Here is a 19,094-nt window from a genome sequence, read left to right as displayed (position 1 = left end):
ACCCCTGCTGTAAAACATACCTCGACATAAATTAATTTTACCACACTGAAAAAGATTATTAGTTTCAATATACATTTCAGTTTTGATAGGGCTGTAAAATGACTTTCACCACTCAAAAATATTTGCTTTTTCTTATATATAATTATTGTCTGTTTGGATTAATCTGCTGATTATTTTCTGCTTTTCTCTGCTCTGGTTTCACACACAGGGTCAAATGTTTGAGAGCTTTTTGTGAACATTAAAGCATGGAGACATGTCCCAGTAGAGACACTAAATACAAATGAACACCCGAGCATCAGCAGGAGAGGACTCTTTAAAAGACATAAAGAAATGGGAGGAGACAATTCTTGTTCAAATGTTAATTGACAGTTGAAATTTCATTCAGACTTCATAAACCAGCAGTCTTCACAAAAAATAATATCAGCATTTACTGACGTTAACAAAAGGAAGTGTTGACGCCATAATGTCTGCACATACACATCAAGTATAAAACAAATATTTAACACACTGAAATACAATTTAACGGCTCTCGATAAAAGAAATGTCTGGTTGTTTGTATCCATTCTGCCTTCCTGTAGACTGAATGATAAAGAGGCAGGTTCTCCATTTCCTCCTCCATGAGAGGAGTTTGGTTTCAGTCAGATGTCAAACTTTTCCTCGCAGATAAAGTGTCCGTTCTCCTCGAAGTCCTCTCGGGTCACCACTATCTCGTCGTAGTCTGGACTGTGGGCCAGCAGCTTCCCGCCCTCCCACGGGTAACAGATGGGGCTGCAGGAGCATAAATAAAGATGTTGTTATACAATCACAGCATTAATTAAAATAATATAGAAACCTTAGTGGAAAAAAATTAAGCGCAATTAACTGAAATGTTTTTGAAATTGCAATATGGGCTCGCGCAATATTTAAATGGCAGGAATACCAGTGATTCTTACAGTGACATCACTATGCAACACTCGTGCTTCTATTGGCTAGCACTGCAACACATTGTACGTGATAGGCTAAGGGGCAGGACATCTCTATGCAGTTAACCAATCACAACATAGCGGGCCAGCTAACCAATCAGAGCAGACTGGGCTCTGGTTTCAGACAGAGGGTGAAAAGAGGAGAATCAGTGGAGTCCTCCTCGAACACAGGAACATTTCTGCTGATATTTACAGCTGTAATTATGAATGAACTCACTTGGGGGGCTGCAGGACGGACACGGGGAGGTGAGCGGGGGCCAGAGCCCTAAGCTCCGCCTCCAGACGCTCCCTGAAGCCCGAGAACAAGATGTTTCCTCCCGTCAGCACGATGTTCTGGAAGAAGTGAGCGTGCATCTCTGCAGAAAAGGAAACACTGTCAGATATCTCACACACATCACTCTGGATTTATCTACGAGTTGCCCTCGGATCAGTAAAGGTTCATTTATCCACCTTCTGGCAGGGACTGTATTGAGTGCACGATGGCCTCGGGGATGCCCATCTCCTGGATGCCGATGTCTGACGGGTGGAAGAGCATCTCAGGGACGGCAAAGCGCTCGTTGGCGAGTCTCAGGATCTGCTCTCCGGTCTTATACTTCCCGCTGAACACCATCTCCTCCCGAGGCTGCAGCACAGGAAGAGGCTGTGACTACAGCACAACGTCCGAGATGGAAACTCCCTGATATATTTTAGTCCTCACCTTGCAGAAGCCTTTTTTGATGGAGCTGAAATCTGGGAGGACATAATCCCTCACCACCGTGTTTTCCTCGCCCTTCATCCTAAAGAAAAAAAAACGTGTTTTATTTTAAGAAAGTGTGTTTTGTTTTACAGCGCAGTGTCGACTTGACCAAAAGCAGAAGGTTTTTCTCATTCATTAGTGACTTTATTTTTAAGTCACTTAAACTCCTTCATTTTTGAATTTAATCTCAGCAAATTTCAGATTTAAAAAAATGTGATCTCAGGGAGTTTTAGACATTCTTCTCATTAAAGGAACTCATTTCTTGTAAATTTGCAGACAGCGAAGTGGATACTTGACCAAGACCTCACTTTCTTTTTAGGTTGTTTTCTCAATCATTGGTGACTTTATTTTAAGCAAACGTTGGGAGTTTTTCGTGTCAACGTTTACCCTCTTTCACATCAAGTCGTGAGTTTTTTTCTGGACTTTTGTAAATTAGATCTTAAGATATTTTCATATATTTCTTACACAACATTTCTTTCAAATTAACAAGAGAGCAAGGTGGTGACTTGACCCAAAAACCAACTATATTCCCATGGTATTTTCTCCTAAATTTGTGACTTTATTTAAGAAAACCTCAAAAGAGATGTGTTGTCTCTTTGTGAAGTATTTGCTGTTGATGGCATTTATTTTGTCTTCTGTATTTTTCAGAGGTTTCCAACCTGACAAAATCCAGTAAATGTATTCATAAGTGAACTGTCAAAACACATCAAACAAAGACGGGACAGAAGGCGTTCCTCTGTTGCCCTCGAGCCAGAAACCCCAACGAGCTCCACAGTAATGACAGGTAAACTAACAGAGGTGAACTAAACACGGTAAATCTGAAGCTCCTCATTTCTTTGTTCAGCCTCTAAATGAAAAATGAAAACATGAAATGTGTTCAGTGTGTTTTGCGAGGACTCACTGAGATATCTCCATGTCTTTAAAGAACTGCTGCGACACGTAGCACACGTCCTCCTTCACCTGATTGATCACGTGGGTTTCATCCATCACATGAAGCTGCCTGCAGGAAACACAGATTATTAATGACCGTCACAAAAGAATAAAGGTATTCTGAAAACAAAGATCCAGCATCTACTGATTCCAATAGCATCTTTCCAGACAACATGATATGATTTTCTACCACTTTAAAACTCCTCCCCTGCCACTATGTGTCTCCGAATGTAAACACCAGTCAAAGCTGCAGATTGGTGTTGGTGAGACAGCATGGCATCATGGGAGTTGTAGTCTTCAGCTTTTTGCTCCTTTGATTCCTTCAGTGTTCATGGTTCAGGAGGTTTTCCCGGTAATGTTTTTAAGATCAAAGTGGTACATTTACTTTAAGATGTCGTGACATTATTTTTCTGAGCTTTTTATCTTAACTGTGTGACGTTATGTAAAGCAAATTTCAGATATTAGTCATTCTCTTGATTTATTCCAATTTATCTCACAGAATTTTAGATGTTTTTCTTGTAACAGCCAGAGCAAAAACCCTTCCACGGTATTGTTATTAATTTGCTTTTATTTAATCTCAGAGAATGTGGGGCTTCTTGACCAAAAATGTTGTGGTTTTTTTCTCATGAATTTTATTCCAGCAAATTCGTTTTTTTAAACATTTTCATATTTTTTACTTTTTCCAGATGTCGGCCTTTACTCAGGATTGTATTTTTTTCAGATATTTGAACCATTTTCAGATTTTGGCTTTTTTGAATCTCCAACTATTTCTTCAAAATGATCACAAACCTGAAAGATAAAAAGATTTGACTTTTCAAATTTCTGTAATCTTTCTAAATGTCAATTTGAAAAATGTCCCACTATTATCTCGCTGTTCTAACTCCATGTGGCGTAATCCTCTTCTAACTTTTTGACTCCCAAGTTTTTTTTCCTTTTGAGTTTCTTTTCAAACGTCAGATTTTTTTCCACATTTGAATAAAACATAAAATAATTTCTGACTTTTTTTCTAAATGTCGACTTTTAAAAATGTCCCACTATTTTCTCAGAATTCTCAGAATTACTCAGAATACTTTTCCCGTATGAATGCCCTACTTTAAGTCCTGCAATGTAACCTTCTCTGGCACCACACTATTTCTAAAATGTGTTGCTTCCCCCAGCGCTAACATGCAGTGTTTAAAATGAAAAACAAAAATTCACATTCCTCTCAAACATTTGGAATTATGTTTTCACACATTTCAGCAGGAGATCTTCGGGTTCTAGCAGATCATAGGCACCAGAGCGTAGATGTGTGCGGGTCTTACCGATATGAAATGATCTCCTTCAGGTGATTGGTCAGCAGCTTCCCTCCTACATTCACCCTGCAAGGCAAATAAACAAACACACCACAAGTCTCTCGTTACACGCTTTCATCCAAACCTACATACTTTCATTACTGTGGACAATCCCCACAGCAGCAGCTTGGAGTGAAGTGTCTCAGGGACACAACGACATGCTGACTGCAGTGGGACCAGTAAAGGTTAGTGGTGGGGTGCCTCCTGACCTGCGGATGCCCTCCTTCATCTTCTTGCTACGGCAGTACGGGATGATGTGAGTGAAGGAGAAGCCGCTGTCCACCAGGAGGCAGCACAGCTCCGAGGGCCGGGAGGAGAAGAAGTGGTGAGCGCTGAGGGAGCCGGCTGAGGAGCAGGACAGTGAACACACCACAGACATGAACACACCGCAGACATGAACACACCAGGGACAGTGAACACACCAGGGACAGTGAACACACCGCAGACATGAACACACCGCAGACATGAACACACCAGGGACAGTGAACACACCAGGGACAGTGAACACACCAGGGACAGTGAACACACCGCAGACAGTGAACACACCGCAGACATGAACACACCAGGGACAGTGAACACACCGCAGACATGAACACACCAGGGACAGTGAACACACCAGGGACAGTGAACACACCACAGACAGTGAACACACCGCAGACATGAACACACCGCAGACATGAACACACCGCAGACATGAACACACCAGGGACAGTGAACACACCAGGGACAGTGAACACACCAGGGACAGTGAACACACCAGGGACAGTGAACACACCACAGACAGTGAACACACCGCAGACAGTGAACACACCGCAGACATGAACACACCGCAGAGGTGAACACACCGCAGACATGAACACACCGCAGACATGAACACACCAGGGACAGTGAACACACCGCAGAGGTGAACACACCGCAGACGTGAACACACCGCAGACAGTGAACACACCGCAGACATGAACACACCAGGGACAGTGAACACACCGCAGACAGTGAACACACCGCAGACAGTGAACACACCGCAGACATGAACACACCAGGGACAGTGAACACACCGCAGAGGTGAACACACCGCAGACGTGAACACACCAGGGACAGTACACCGCAGACAGTGAACACACCGCAGACAGTGAACACACCGCAGACAGTGAACACACCGCAGACATGAACACACCAGGGACAGTGAACACACCGCAGACAGTGAACACACCGCAGACATTGAACACACCGCAGACATGAACACACCAGGGACAGTGAACACACCACAGACAGTGAACACACCGCAGACGTGAACACACCGCAGACGTGAACACACCGCAGACGTGAACACACCGCAGACGTGAACACACCGCAGACGTGAACACACCAGGGACAGTGAACACACCAGGGACAGTGAACACACCAGGGACAGTGAACATACCACAGACATGAACACACCAGAGACAGTGAACACACCAGAGACAGTGAACACACCACAGACATGAACACACCGCAGACATGAACACACCACAGACATGAACACACCACAGACATGAACACACCACAGACATGAACACACCACAGACATGAACACACCAGGGACAGTGAACACACCACAGACATGAACACACCGCAGACATGAACACAGGATCCGTGAGTGTGTGTGAGTGTGTGTGACTTTGGAAAAGAAGCCTTTACTGTTTATTTTAAAATAGATGCTTTAAATGTAAACAAAGAGCTACAGCTTTTAAAGGGTTCCTGATGCTCCATCCTGCTGGGGTGAGCTTTAAATAAATAGAATAGGAAGTGGGTCTCTGCTGCTGGACTCACCGTTGGTCCGCAGAACCGACTGGAACTGGTACTCCTCGAACAGGATCTCGTTCATGGACTCCTGGATGGAAGAGAAGTTGAAGCAGGGCTCCGTGATGATGACGCTGGTGTCTGCAAAGTCCACCTGCAGGGATCACACGTCACTTGTTAGACGCTTTGGGCTGTCGGGAATCCCCACAGGAAGTGTCTCAGACCCACAGCCTCCCATTACATTATGTTGTGGTGTTTTAGTCCGTTTCTAAAATAAAAAAAGTCTCCGCCGTCAGCCTGACTCTCCTGATCTGTTTCCAAAGATGGATCAACATAAACTAGAGAGAGAAAGTCCCTCTGGAGGAACACAGGGACTACAGGGGAGGGACCACCACAGAAGAAGAACAGGGCCTCTTAAGGTTAACTTTAAGGGACACATTGGACAAAGAAAAAGAAGCCAACCTTAAACATCTCTTTTCCAAACAGATGATCCCACACCTTCCTCTGGACGTCCCAGTTCACCAGATAGCCCTGAACGCAGCACGGGAGAAACCATGAGGGTGTATTTAAAAACTGTGGCTTCATGAAGCTGCAGCAGCGCCGCGCTCACCTTCTGGAACGGGAGGATGTAGAAGAGTCCGGAGGGGTCTTTGATCTCATCCAGCTGATTGGCTGTGAACGTTTTCAACCTGGAGGTCTTCGAGCGGAACTGACAGTTAGGGATGACACTGAGGGAGGGGGAGGGAGGGAGAGAGAGGGAGGGAGAGAGAGGGAGAAGGGAGGGAGGGAGAGAGTCAAACTGAGGAAGACTACACATTCATACCAGAAGGCCAACATGTTACAGTACAAGTACAAGAACTGAGTACTTCTACTTTTACTCAAGTATAAGATCTGAGTACTTCTCCCCCTCTGTACATAAGGCTTTATTGTTGTTGTTGTTGTTGTTGTTAGCCGTTAGCCGTTAGCCGCCTCGCTAACCTCTCTGGACTCACCGCACTGTCTCCTGACTGAAGCCGATCTTCGCGCTATAAGCTCCGTTATCCAGAACTAAAGTCGCCATTCTGTCGTCTCTTCTGACTCTCTCACCGGAACCGACCCGCCGTTAGTTCTGCTTCTGCTTCTGCTTCTTCTTCTTCTTCTTCTTCTTCTTCTTCTTCTTCGTTCTATATTGGACGTGACGCTGTGAGGCAGCCAATCAGGGCTCTGTCCCTCCTTGTCGTTATGTTCATTGGTGGTTGGTATAGCCAATCAGATACGAGGTTTAGGGTCCTTTTGTGAGAAATGTCCGGTCGGAAACAAAGTCCCGTCTTCATCTTTTCCTCCTCTTAAAATAGTTGTATTTTTGTTCTTATTGTATTAACAGGCAAGACCGTAAACAGTGTAGTATATAATAGAAACATTATCAAAATAAATAATACAACATCAGTTTGCAGGTGTTTTATAAGAAACAGAATGAGACAGAAACACAGAAACATGGCAATATACACAGGGATCATAAGAATACATCAAAAAAGAATGAACGGAGTAACAACAGTATGAATAATAATAAAATAAGAATAAAAGCCCCGCTGGAGACACACCCTTCAGAATAAAAGCCCCGCTTGGGACACACCCTTCAGAATAAAAGCCCCGCTTGGAACACACCCTTCAAAATAAAAGCCCCGCTGGAGACACACCCTTCAGAATAAAAGCCCCTCTGGAGATATAGCCTTCAGAATAAAAGCCTCTCTGTAGACACAGAATAAAAGCCCCTCTAGAGACACACCCTTCAGAATAAAAGCCCCTCTGGAGGCATAGCCTTCAGAATCAAAGCCCAGACAGTCACACAGCTTAAGGAACGCTGATGAATGAGCCCTCGTGCGAGGGAGGACAGTGAACCGATGAACAGTCGCTCAGTAGAAGTCATTACGCTGAGGAACACAGAGCGGGGAAACACAGCAGCTCTGTTCCCCCTTCTCTAAGTTACTAAAGTGAATATCAAGACAACACAGATCAACAAGTCAGCCTGCTGGAGATCCTTTCTACATCTTCTGCAGACTTCTGACAGTAAAGACACAATCAGTGAGCCAAATGTAAACCAAAGAGAGGTGTGATTTAAAACACCATCCCTTAAACCCAGGACAGGAAGTGATCTCCTACAGAGGACACAGAGACACTGAGGAATCGGACGTAAACGCAAGCCCAAACCCAGCGTAGAGAGGATCAGTGAATGTGGTTCTGAGGGTGTGGAGGTGGATCAGTGTGTCAGAGGAGACTCTGTAGAAGGAGAGAGAGCCAGCAGGACAATCCACATACACTGCTACTCTACCAGAGGAGGAGGAGGAGGAGGAGGAGGAGGAGAAGAGAAAGAGGAGGAGGAGGGGGGGGAGGGGGAGGAGGAGATGGGTGTTGATGTGTTATTGTGGCTGACATGGTAACCATCACCAGAGCAGTACAGACACCAGGACTGATCATTCATTCCGAATATACAGTCATGAGTGCCTCCTCTCGTACTGATTCCTCTGTAAGTCACTGATATAGAAACCAGTCCTCTCCACTCGACCTCCCAGTAACAGCGACCAGTCAGAGCTTCTCTACACATCAGATGAGGACAGTAGTAGTCAAACCTCTCTGCATGATATGGATATTTCTGATCCTCTGTCACAGCTGTCACCGTCCGGTTGTCGTCAGACAGTCTGAGGTATCTGTTTGCTGTGTTTGAGATACACCACACTGTCCCCGGAGTCAGAGCTAAACCTGGATCAGTTATTATGCTCCAAACATCTGGAACAACCCCCCAGAGTCCTGCAGGTCCGCTGCAGCTCTAACTCCTTTTAAATCCAGGCTGAACACTTTTAATATTCCTGCCTCACACTGTAGCTGTGACTCATGCATTTTACATATTGTGATTTATTTCTCTTTAATGGCTGTTTTTAAATGCCTTTTCATAATGATGTTCCGGCTGCACTCTTTATTAATGCTCTCAATGTTTTTCAGTTTTGAAACAGATCCCTGTTGGATTCTCACCTGCTTGACTCACTTCGGGTCCACAGAAACCCTGCTGGTCTTATCCTCCTCAGTCCTCCTCAGTCCTGTGTCCTGTGTCTGTCCTGTGTCCTGTGTCCATCCTGGGTCTGTCCTGTGTCCTGTGTCTGTCCTGTGGCTGTCCTGTGTCTGTCCTGTGGCTGTCCTGTGGCTGTCCTGTGTCCTGTGGCTGTCCTGTGGCTGTCCTGTGTCCTGTGGCTGTCCTGTGTCCTGTGTCTGTCCTGTGTCCTGTGTCTGTCCTGTGTCCTGTGTCCTGTGGCTGTCCTGTGTCCATCCTGTGTCTGTCCTGTGTCCTGTGTCTGTCCTGGGTCTACCTGCCTCTCTGTTATCTTGTATTTCCTGCTTGTTACGACACACTGACGGTTATCTCCGCCCTCAGCTGCAGAGAAAGTGGTGTGTGTGGGGTGCTGTGGTTTGAAGAGCTGCAATAGTTTTTCACTCGGGCTGGGGGGGGGGGGGGGGGGGGGGGGGACAAGGAGAAACCTTTAGTGAGAGAGGTTCTGTCTGTCTTTAGCACTGACTATCATGCTGTGTAAAACACTTCAGAGTGACCAGTGAGTGTGGGAGGGGGGTAGTTCTACTTGCTGTCCACTAGAGGCTGCTAACTGACCCTCTAGTGAAACACAGATCAGAGGTGAGGAAGAGGAGATGAAGCCACATGTGAAACCTTCAGGCCCAATAGGGCATGGGAATGCAGTTGCACATGGACGAAGACTGTGAGTCCTTCATCATATTAAACACGTATTAAACATGTTAAAGAGGCCCTGTTCTTCTTCTGTGGTGTTCCCTCTCCTGTAGTGTGTTCTATCGGTGCATGTCAATGGTCTGCAAAGGCTCATCTCCAATTGGCTAGAACTGCAACACATTGTACGCTATAACCTAAGGGACGGGGCATCTCTCAGTGGTTGACCAATCACAACAGAGCCAGCCAGCTAACCAATCAGAGCAGACCGGGCTCTGGTAACAACAACTGAGAACAATAACATGGAGACATGTCCCAGTATAGACTCTACAGCATGGAGACATGTCCCAGTATAGACTCTACAGCATGGAGACATGTCCCAGTAGAGACACAGCATGGAGACATGTCCCAGTAGAGACACAGCATGGAGACATGTCCCAGTATAGACTCTACAGCATGGAGACATGTCCCAGTAGAGACACAGCATGGAGACATGTCCCAGTAGAGACACAGCATGGAGACATGTCCCAGTATAGACTCTACAGCATGGAGACATGTCCCAGTAGAGACACAGCATGGAGACATGTCCCAGTAGAGACGGGCCTCTTTAAAGGTGAGAAAGTCAGAGAGTCTCAGGTGTGTGCTGCTCCCTCCCTTTCATTTCAGCACAAACCGGATGAGCAACATTTCTGAAATCCAGGAGACTCAGATATCTCTCTAAACTCTACAGAAGACAGGGAGCGTCTCTCCTTTGAGTCCTGAAGGACATCCTCCGCTGAATATCCCCTGGAGCTCTTCCTCTCACAAAGAACCAGAAGACGTAGAAATTATATAACACACACACACACACACACACACACACACACACACACACACACACACACACACACACACACACACACACACACACACACACACACACACACACACACACACACACACACACACACACACACACACACACACACACACACACACACACACACACACACACACACACACACACACACACACACACCTGTCAGGACATTTGACCTTTATTAAAATAACATTTTCATAAAATACAATAATGAGAAGAACCCATCAAACCTGCACCCACAGGTGTGTGTGATCTGTGTGTGTGTGTGTGTGTGTGATCAGTGTGTGTGTGTGTGTGTGTGTGTGTGTGTGTGTGTGTGTGATCAGTGTGTGTGTGTTGAATACAACAGGAAAGAATAAACACAAACTTCCCAAATACGAGTGTGAGCCAAGGCTGTATTTATACAAAGTGTCCTCCTGCTCCCGCTCCTCCCGCTCCTCCCGCTCCTCCTTCAGCCCAGGTATTTGGCAATGCAGCCCTGCACCTCCACCAGCTCGGGCCACTGATCGTATTTATTGGTCTCTTTATTGTTCTTCATGTGCTGAGACAGAGAGAGAGAGAGAGAGAGAGAGAGAGACAGAGAGAGAGAGACAGAGAGAGAGAGACAGAGAGAGAGAGACAGAGACAGAGAGACAGAGAGAGAGACAGAGAGAGAGAGACAGAAGCACTCCATTATTTACCAACAACAACATCAGAGGGGGGAGACACTTTGATCAGGGGGAGACACTTTGATATGAGGGAGGAGACACTTTGAGGGGGGGAGACACTTTGATCAGGGGGAGACACTTTGATCAGAGGGGGAGACACTTTGATATGAGGGAGGAGACACTTTGATACGAGAGAGGAAACACTTTGAGGGGGGGAGACACTTTGATCAGAGTGGGGAGACACTTTGATACGAGGGAGGAAACACTTTGAGGGGGGGAGACACTTTGATATGAGGGAGGAGACACTTTGAGGGGGGGAGACACTTTGATATGAGGGAGGAGACACTTTGAGGGGGGGAGACACTTTGATACGAGGGTGGAGACACTTTGAGGGGGGTAGACACTTTGACATGAGGGAGGAGACACTTTGAGGGGGGGAGACACTTTGATATGAGGGAGGAGACACTTTGAGGGGGGTAGACACTTTGACATGAGGGAGGTGACACTTTGAGGGGGGGAGACACTTTGATACGAGGGTGGAGACACTTTGAGGGGGGTAGACACTTTGACATGAGGGAGGAGACACTTTGAGGGGGGGAGACACTTTGATATGAGGGAGGAGACACTTTGAGGGGGGTAGACACTTTGACATGAGGGAGGAGACACTTTGAGGGGGGGAGACACTTTGACATGAGGGAGGAGACACTTTGAGGGGGGTAGACACTTTGACATGAGGGAGGAGACACTTTGAGGGGGGGAGACACTTTGACATGAGGGAGGAGACACTTTGAGGGGGGGAGACACTTTGATATGAGGGAGGAGACACTTTGAGGGGGGTAGACACTTTGACATGACGGGAGGAGACAGGGTGATCAAGGAGCCCTTAGCGACGGTGTGTTATTGGGTATTAACAACCTCTGAAATGTCCCAAGTGACCAATCAGAATCGAGTATTCAACAGAGCCGTGTGACACAGTATATCGAGGCTCCTGATTGGTACCTTCTCGACGGCGCTGTCCTTGGAGGCTCCTTTCCCCCCCACAAACACCCAGCTGTCCCTGAAGCCCAGAGACTTCACGGAGACACTGCCGAGCTCCGAGATCAGCCGGCGCGCGTCCTCACTCAGCCTGCAGGGACACCAGACATTACTCTCAGGAGGAGATCACGTTAAAGTCTCACCTGAACACGACCTGACGAAATGATAGCAAATATTTCTCAGAGAATATCAGATTATTTCATGTCTCTTCTGAGTGCTTGGCCTTCCTGAACCCGGCTGTGGTTTGATTGGTGGAACTCTGATTTGCTACTGTTTCTGTCGGACAGGTATCCCCTGTCCTCCTGCCTCCTGTCTCTGGGTCCTCATCGTCTTTCAGTTTAAAAGGTACACCAGAGAGGATTGTGGGTATTTAAAGCAGCTCTAGAGGAGAATGTTTCTGATGCAGGAACGTTACTTTGTGGCGGGCTCGTCGTAGGACGCCATCAGAACCACGGAGCCCGTCTGGACGCCCTGCAGCAGCTCCACCAGAGGATTCACATCTGCAACACAAGACCAATCAGTGTCCTTCGTCACTGAGGGGGGGGGGGGGGGGGGGAGAGCATCTCCACACTACCTACCCCCGCTGTACATGTTGAAGAAGGACGTCTGCACGGTTCTTCCAGTCTGACCTGTGGGGGGACACTTTGATCAGAGGGGGGAGACATTCTGAGGGGGGAGACACTCTTGGGCGGGGGGAGACACTTTGATCAGAGGGGGGAGACGCTCCGAGGGGGGAGACACTTTCTTCTGATGGACTGACCGTCAATGATGGCGACGTTTATTCCGGCTCCAGCGTTATTCATGATAGACCCCAGGACCCTGAGGACGGGTTCAGAGACAAAGAGGAGGAGGACTTATAAAACCAAAAGGGATCAGAGAGGGAGACACTTTGATCAATCATATCTCTCTATCACCCCTCTATCATCTCTATATCACCCCTCTATCATCTCTATCTCCCCTCTATCATCTCTATATCACCCCTCTATCATCTCTATCTCCCCTCTATCATCTCTATCTCCTCTATCATCTCTATATCTCCTCTATCATCTCTATATCTCCTCTATCATCTCTATATCTCCTCTATCATCTCTATATCTCCTCTATCATCTCTATATCTCCCCTCTATCATCTCTCTATCTCCCCTCTATCATCTCTCTATCTCCCCTCTATCATCTCTCTATCTCCTCTATCATCTCTATATCTCCCCTCTATCATCTCTCTATCTCCCCTCTATCATCTCTATATCACTATCATCTCTATCTCCTCTATCATCTCTATCTCCCTCTATCATCTCTATATCTCCCCCTCTATCATCTCTATCTCTCCCCTCTATCATCTCTATATCTCCTCTATCTTCTCTATCTCCCTCTATCATCTCTATATCTCCCTCTATCATCTCTATATCTCCCTCTATCATCTCTCTATCTCCCCTCTATCATCTCTATATCTCCCTCTATCATCTCTATATCTCCCCTATCATCTCTCTATCTCCCCTCTATCATCTCTATATCTCCTCTATCATCTCTATATCTCCTCTATCACTCTATCATCTCTATCTCCCCTCTATCATCTCTATTCTCCTCTATATCTATATCGCCCCTCTATCATCTCTACTATCTCCCTCTATCATCTCTCTATCTCTCTATCATCTCTCTATCTCCTCTATCATCTCTATATCTCCCTCTATCATCTCTATATCTCCTCTATCATCTCTATCCTCTATCATCTCTATATCTCCTCTATATCTCCCTCTATCATCTCTCAATCTCCTCATCTTATCCCCTCTATCTCTTATCTCCCCTTATCATCTCTATATCTCTCATTCCTCTATATTCCCCTCTATCACTCTTATCTCCTCTATATCTCATTCTCCCTCTATCATCTCTTATCTCCCTCTATCATCTCTCTATCCCTCTATCATCTCTATATCTCCCCTCTATCATCTCTCTATCCCCTCTATATCTCTCTATCTCCCCTCATCATCTCTATCCCCTCTATCATCTCTATATCTCCCTCTATCATCTCTCTATATCCTCTATCACTCTCTATTCCCCTCTATCATCTCTATATCTCCCTCTATCATCTCTATATCCCTATCTCTTATCATCTCTATATCTCCCCTCTATCATCTCTCTATCCCCTCTCATCACTCTTATCTCCCTCTATCATCTCTTATCCTTTCATCTCTATCACCCTCTTATAATCTTCCCCATCTATCATCTCTATCTCCCCCTCTATCATCTCTCTATCTCCTCTATCATCGCTCTATCTCCTCCTATCATCGCTCTATCTCCCCTCTATCATCTCTATATCTCCCCTCTATCGTCTATATCATCCCCTCTTCAATCCTCTCTATCTCCTCTATCATCGCTCTATCTCCTCTATCATCTCTATATCTCCCCTCTATCATCTATCTCTCCCCTCTATCATCTATATCTCCCCTCTCTATCATCTCTCTATCTCTCCTATCATCGCTCTATCTCCTCTATCATCTCTATATCTCCCCTCTATCATGCTCTCTATCTCCTCTATATCTCCCCTCTATCATCTCTATATCTCCCCTCTATCATCTCCTCTATCATCCTATCTCTCTATATCTCCCCTCTATCATCTCTCTATCTCCTCTATATCTCCCCTCTATCATCTCTATATCTCCCCTCTATCATCTCTCTATCTCCCTATCATCTCTATATCTCCCCTCTATCATCTCTCTATCTCCTCTATCATCTCTATATCTCTCCTCTATCATCTCTATATTCTCTATCTCTCTATATCTCTCTTATCTCTCTATTCCTCTATCATCTCTATATCTCCCTCTATCATCTCTCTATCTCCCCTCTATCTCTTATCTCCTCTATCATTCTATCTCCCCTCTACATCTCTTATTCCCTCTATCATCTCTATCTCCCCTCTATCATCTCTATATTCCCCTCTATCATCTCTATATCTCCTCTATCATTCTAGCCCTCTATATCTCTATCTCCCCTCTATCACTCTATCTCCTCTATCGTCTCTCTATCTCCCCTTATCGTTCTCTATCTCCCCTCTATCATCTTCTATCTCCCCTCTATCATTCTCTATCTCCCCTCTACCATCTCTATCTCCCTCTACATCTCTCTATCTCCCTCTATCATCTTATATCTCCCTCTTATTCTATCTCCCCTCTATCATCTCTATCTTCCCTCTATCATCTCTCTCGCTATCTTCCCTCTATTATCTATATCTCCCCTCTATCATCTCTCTATCTCCCCTCTATCATCTCTATCTCCCCCTCTATCATCTCTATCTTCCCTCTATCATCTCTATCTCCCCTCTATCATCTCTATCTCCCCTCTATCATCTCTATCTCCCCTCTATCATCTCTATATGTCCCCTCTATCATCTCTATATCTCCCCTCTATCATCTCTATCTCCCCTCTATCATCTCTATATGTCCCCTCTATCATCTCTATGTCCCCTCTATCATCTCTATCTCCCCTCTATCATCTCTATCTTCCCTCTATTATCTCTATATCTCCCCTCTATCATCTCTTATCTCCCCTCTATCATCTCTATCTCGCCTCTATCATCTCTATCTCCCCTCTATCATCTCTATCTTCCCTCTATCATCTCTCTCTCCCCTCTATTAACTCTATATCTCCCCTCTATCATCCGTATCCCGTCTATCATCTCTATCTCCCCTCTATCATCTCTCTCTCCCCTCTATTATCTCTATATCTCCCCTCTATCATCTCTATCTCCCCTCTATCATCCCGTCTATCATCTCTCTATCTCCCCTCTATCATCTCTATCATCCCGTCTATCATCTCTCTATCTCCCCTCTATCATCTCTATCTCCCCTCTATCATCCCCTCTATCATCTCTATCTCTCTATCATCTCTATCTCCCCTCTATCATCTCTCTCTCCCCTCTATCTCCGCTGTAGGGCTCTTCCTCGGCGGATCACTTTTACACATTATGAAGCAGGAAGTGTTGGAGGAGGATGCTTTAGGGTTCGACACCTACAGTTTGTTCTGGAAGCAGATCTTGGGAGCCACGATATTGGCGGCGCCGCTCTGCAGCAGGAAGCTGAACTGACCCTGGGGACAGGATCTCTTCAGGGAGCAGGGCCCGGCTGACAGGAAACACACCACACACCCCGTCAGAATAAAGTTCACTCCTTTCTGTGATCACATTCATCCTAGCGCTCACCTCCAGCTGCCTCCTTCTTCTGGTTCTGACCCGACTGCTCTGCGCCATCAGATAAAGCCTGACGCAGATCCTCTGCAACACACACACACACACACACACACACACACACACACACACACACACACACACACACACACACACACACACACACACACACACACACACACACACACACACACACACACACACACACACACACACACACACACACACACACACACACACACACACACACACACACACACACACACACACACACACACACACACGTCAAGCAGGCTGTACTGCTCTTCTCTCTTCTCCCCCTCTCTTCACTGCAGCTAATCAGCAGCTGATCAGTACCTGCTGGTGGTCTTCTGTTTACTGTGGAGGTGTGTGTGGTGGGAGGTGGAGGCGTTAGGTAAGTTTGGGGTGCCCTCTACATTTCATCACCTAGTTAAAACCTGATAGACACGCTGGGTTAGTGGATTGTTGCCGCCCGTGTTTGGCTTTGTTCCAGTCGTAGTAGTGCAGAGTGAGGGTTTTTGTTTGAGTTCTGGTTTCTAAGGATAGACTTAGAGAGAGGCCCTGTTATTGATTTATTTTGTTTGGCACAATCTCCCTCATCTCCTCGTCGTCGTCCTTCTCCTCCTCCTCCTCCTCCTCCTCCTCCTCCTCCTCCTCCTCACTTATATAATATTCTGTGTTAAAAGGAATAAACCTAACTTCCACTCTGACTCCCTCTGTTATTTGTTGTTGTGTGTTACGGTCCCCTGGTCCCCCTACATCAAATGTTTATAAAAATGTAGAAAATAAAAACCCTGGCACCTTTAATATCCCGCACCGAGCTGCCGTACTCCTGCAGGACCAGAGTGAGGAGCACAATGAGCGGAACCAGCAGAATACAAAGGACACACTCTGCAACACACACACACACACACACACACACACACACACACACAATAACAGGTAAACACAGAGTAAAGTAACTAAGTATGATTACATATCATTTAAGGTTCTTGTACTTTACTTCAGTATTCATTTTATGTTACTGTGTACTTCTACTCCTCTACAGATCACAGGTAAATGTTGTACTTTTCCTCCACTTCATGCATTTAACACCTTTAGTGACTTTACAGATCTGGATCAATGATGGTGAATATAATGACCCTTAAATCAGACTGTAGTTCACCTGCAGTAAATCCAGCAGCTACCCTGCAGTATACATTAAACAAGTACAAGACCTGAGTACTTCTACTTTACTCAGTACAAGACCTGAGTACTTCTACTGGAGTACCAGATCAAGTACTTGTACTTCCTCCAGGCTCTGGTGGTGGTCTGAGGTAGTGAAGGCAGCGTTCTCCTCTTGCTGCTGCTTTTGCTTGATATTTGCTCTGGGCTTGATATTTGCTCTGGGCTTGATATTTGCTCTGGGCTTGATATTTGCTCTGGGCTTGATATTTGCTCTGGGCTTCGCCCTGCGTACATAAAGCTGTGGAGGATTATTCAGAATTAACCAGGAACTCATTCATCATGAGTCCAGAGGGGTAAATGATTCATGAGGAGCAACCATTCACATAAGTTAAATAGTCTTTCATTTTCGCCCGAAGGAAGGAGTGGTTCTAAAATAATGAAAAGGAAAATATTTGAATATGACTTTGTTTGATTTCCTCCAAAAATCCATTTGTTGTTCTTTAATCCGTTAGTTCAAATAGTTCTAATCAAAGAAACCTGAACTCTAAGGTGTGAAGGAACATCCAGATATATCAATAACCGAAGAGGAAGCAACACACACACACACACACACACACACACACACACACACACACACACACACACACACACACACACACACACACACACACACACACACACACACACACACACACACACACACACACACACACACACACACACACACACACACACACACACACACACACAACACACACTTACTTGGTCGTCTTGTCATTTTAGTTTTTCCTGTAAAAAGGATAAACACATTTTTGGTAAACTGCTAAATATAAATAAACCCCTCACACTCACACACAGCTGAGGGGGGGGGGGGGGGGTGTCTCGCCCGGGGACACAACGACATGCTGACTGTAGTGGGGATCGAACCAGTGCCCCCCTGATCCAGAGATCCCACTGAGCCTCTGGTTCATGGTTACCTCTGTGTATTTGTATGAACACACGTTATATTCTTTATACTGCGTGTTTAATATTCTTATTCTGCCAGGACGCGTGACCCATCGTATAACCACACATAGCACAACAGCTTTATATTAGTTAAACGGCATGTCAAATAAAAACTCATCCTCAGAACTTTTTCTGAAATATCAGAAAGTCTGTTCTGTTCAAACGGATTAACACAATGATTGTTTAATTCAACAAAAACATTTGAGTCATTTCAAATAAATCTTCCTGCGAGAATACAATAAATGAAATGCAGATTAAAACATACAGATGCTAATATCATGGAGTCATTTCATCCAAACAGAAGCAGACCAATTAATCATCAGTAGAAAGTCAAGGACAGGCTGAGGAGTTCATGTGTTGTTATTTATATCATGGTTGTAAACATGCGTTTACTTTGACGTATAGGCCTGCACTAACGCCAGGTCCTACACCTGAACAAAGCTGCTGGAGCTGCAGATATCCAACACAAACACTCAGAAGGAAAAGTACCTGAAGCTGCAGCCGGTCCTGCAGGGTGAAGTACTTCCAGTCAGCGGAGCTCCTCTCTGCACACACGCACACACACACACACACACCTAGGAAATAAAGGACAATAAAGTGTGTGAGGCGCTCACTTACCTCAGGAGAAAAACAGGTTGGTCCTGCTGAGCCGCTTCACTGCTGACAGCCAATGAGCTGCAGGGAGGGGCGGGGCTAAAACAAGGTGTGTGTTTAAATGAGATAATAAAAACACTCAGAAA

The 19,094-nt window shown here is 45.6% G+C and overlaps 2 protein-coding genes across 4 annotated transcripts; both read right to left on the bottom strand.

The window, feature by feature from the left end:
* Positions 1-344: 344 nt before the first annotated feature.
* Positions 345-6,917, bottom strand: actr6 (actin related protein 6). The gene is made up of 11 exons (XM_063874039.1): positions 6,731-6,917; positions 6,349-6,466; positions 6,201-6,269; positions 5,769-5,892; positions 4,169-4,304; positions 3,930-3,986; positions 2,600-2,698; positions 1,660-1,738; positions 1,413-1,584; positions 1,180-1,318; positions 345-768 (listed from the first exon to the last, which is right to left on the bottom strand). Exons 1-11 carry the CDS (start codon positions 6,796-6,798, stop codon positions 639-641), a joined length of 1,191 nt encoding a protein of 396 aa, XP_063730109.1. The 5' UTR covers positions 6,799-6,917; the 3' UTR covers positions 345-638.
* A 3,548-nt stretch (positions 6,918-10,465) lies between these two features.
* LOC134883236 (protein FAM3C-like) lies at positions 10,466-18,964 on the bottom strand. 3 transcript variants are annotated; one of them, XM_063911523.1, is made up of 10 exons: positions 18,844-18,964; positions 18,112-18,138; positions 16,984-17,073; positions 16,177-16,248; positions 15,991-16,099; positions 12,746-12,804; positions 12,564-12,614; positions 12,401-12,485; positions 11,950-12,076; positions 10,466-10,844 (listed from the first exon to the last, which is right to left on the bottom strand). In XM_063911523.1, exons 2-10 carry the CDS (start codon positions 18,125-18,127, stop codon positions 10,755-10,757), a joined length of 699 nt encoding a protein of 232 aa, XP_063767593.1. In that variant the 5' UTR covers positions 18,128-18,138; positions 18,844-18,964; the 3' UTR covers positions 10,466-10,754. The 3 variants fall into 3 exon arrangements, 2 of the variants coding, with proteins under 2 accessions (XP_063767593.1, XP_063767601.1); XR_010168252.1 differs by having other exon boundaries at positions 10,821-10,844; positions 12,564-12,665; positions 12,708-12,804; XM_063911531.1 differs by lacking the exon at positions 16,984-17,073 and having other exon boundaries at positions 18,844-18,933.
* Positions 18,965-19,094: the final 130 nt, after the last annotated feature.

The sequence above is a fragment of the Eleginops maclovinus genome, chromosome 2 (assembly GCF_036324505.1).
Source record: "Eleginops maclovinus isolate JMC-PN-2008 ecotype Puerto Natales chromosome 2, JC_Emac_rtc_rv5, whole genome shotgun sequence".
Taxonomy (NCBI): Eukaryota; Metazoa; Chordata; class Actinopteri; order Perciformes; family Eleginopidae; genus Eleginops; species Eleginops maclovinus.
This window is presented reverse-complemented; position numbering and strand designations above follow the sequence as displayed.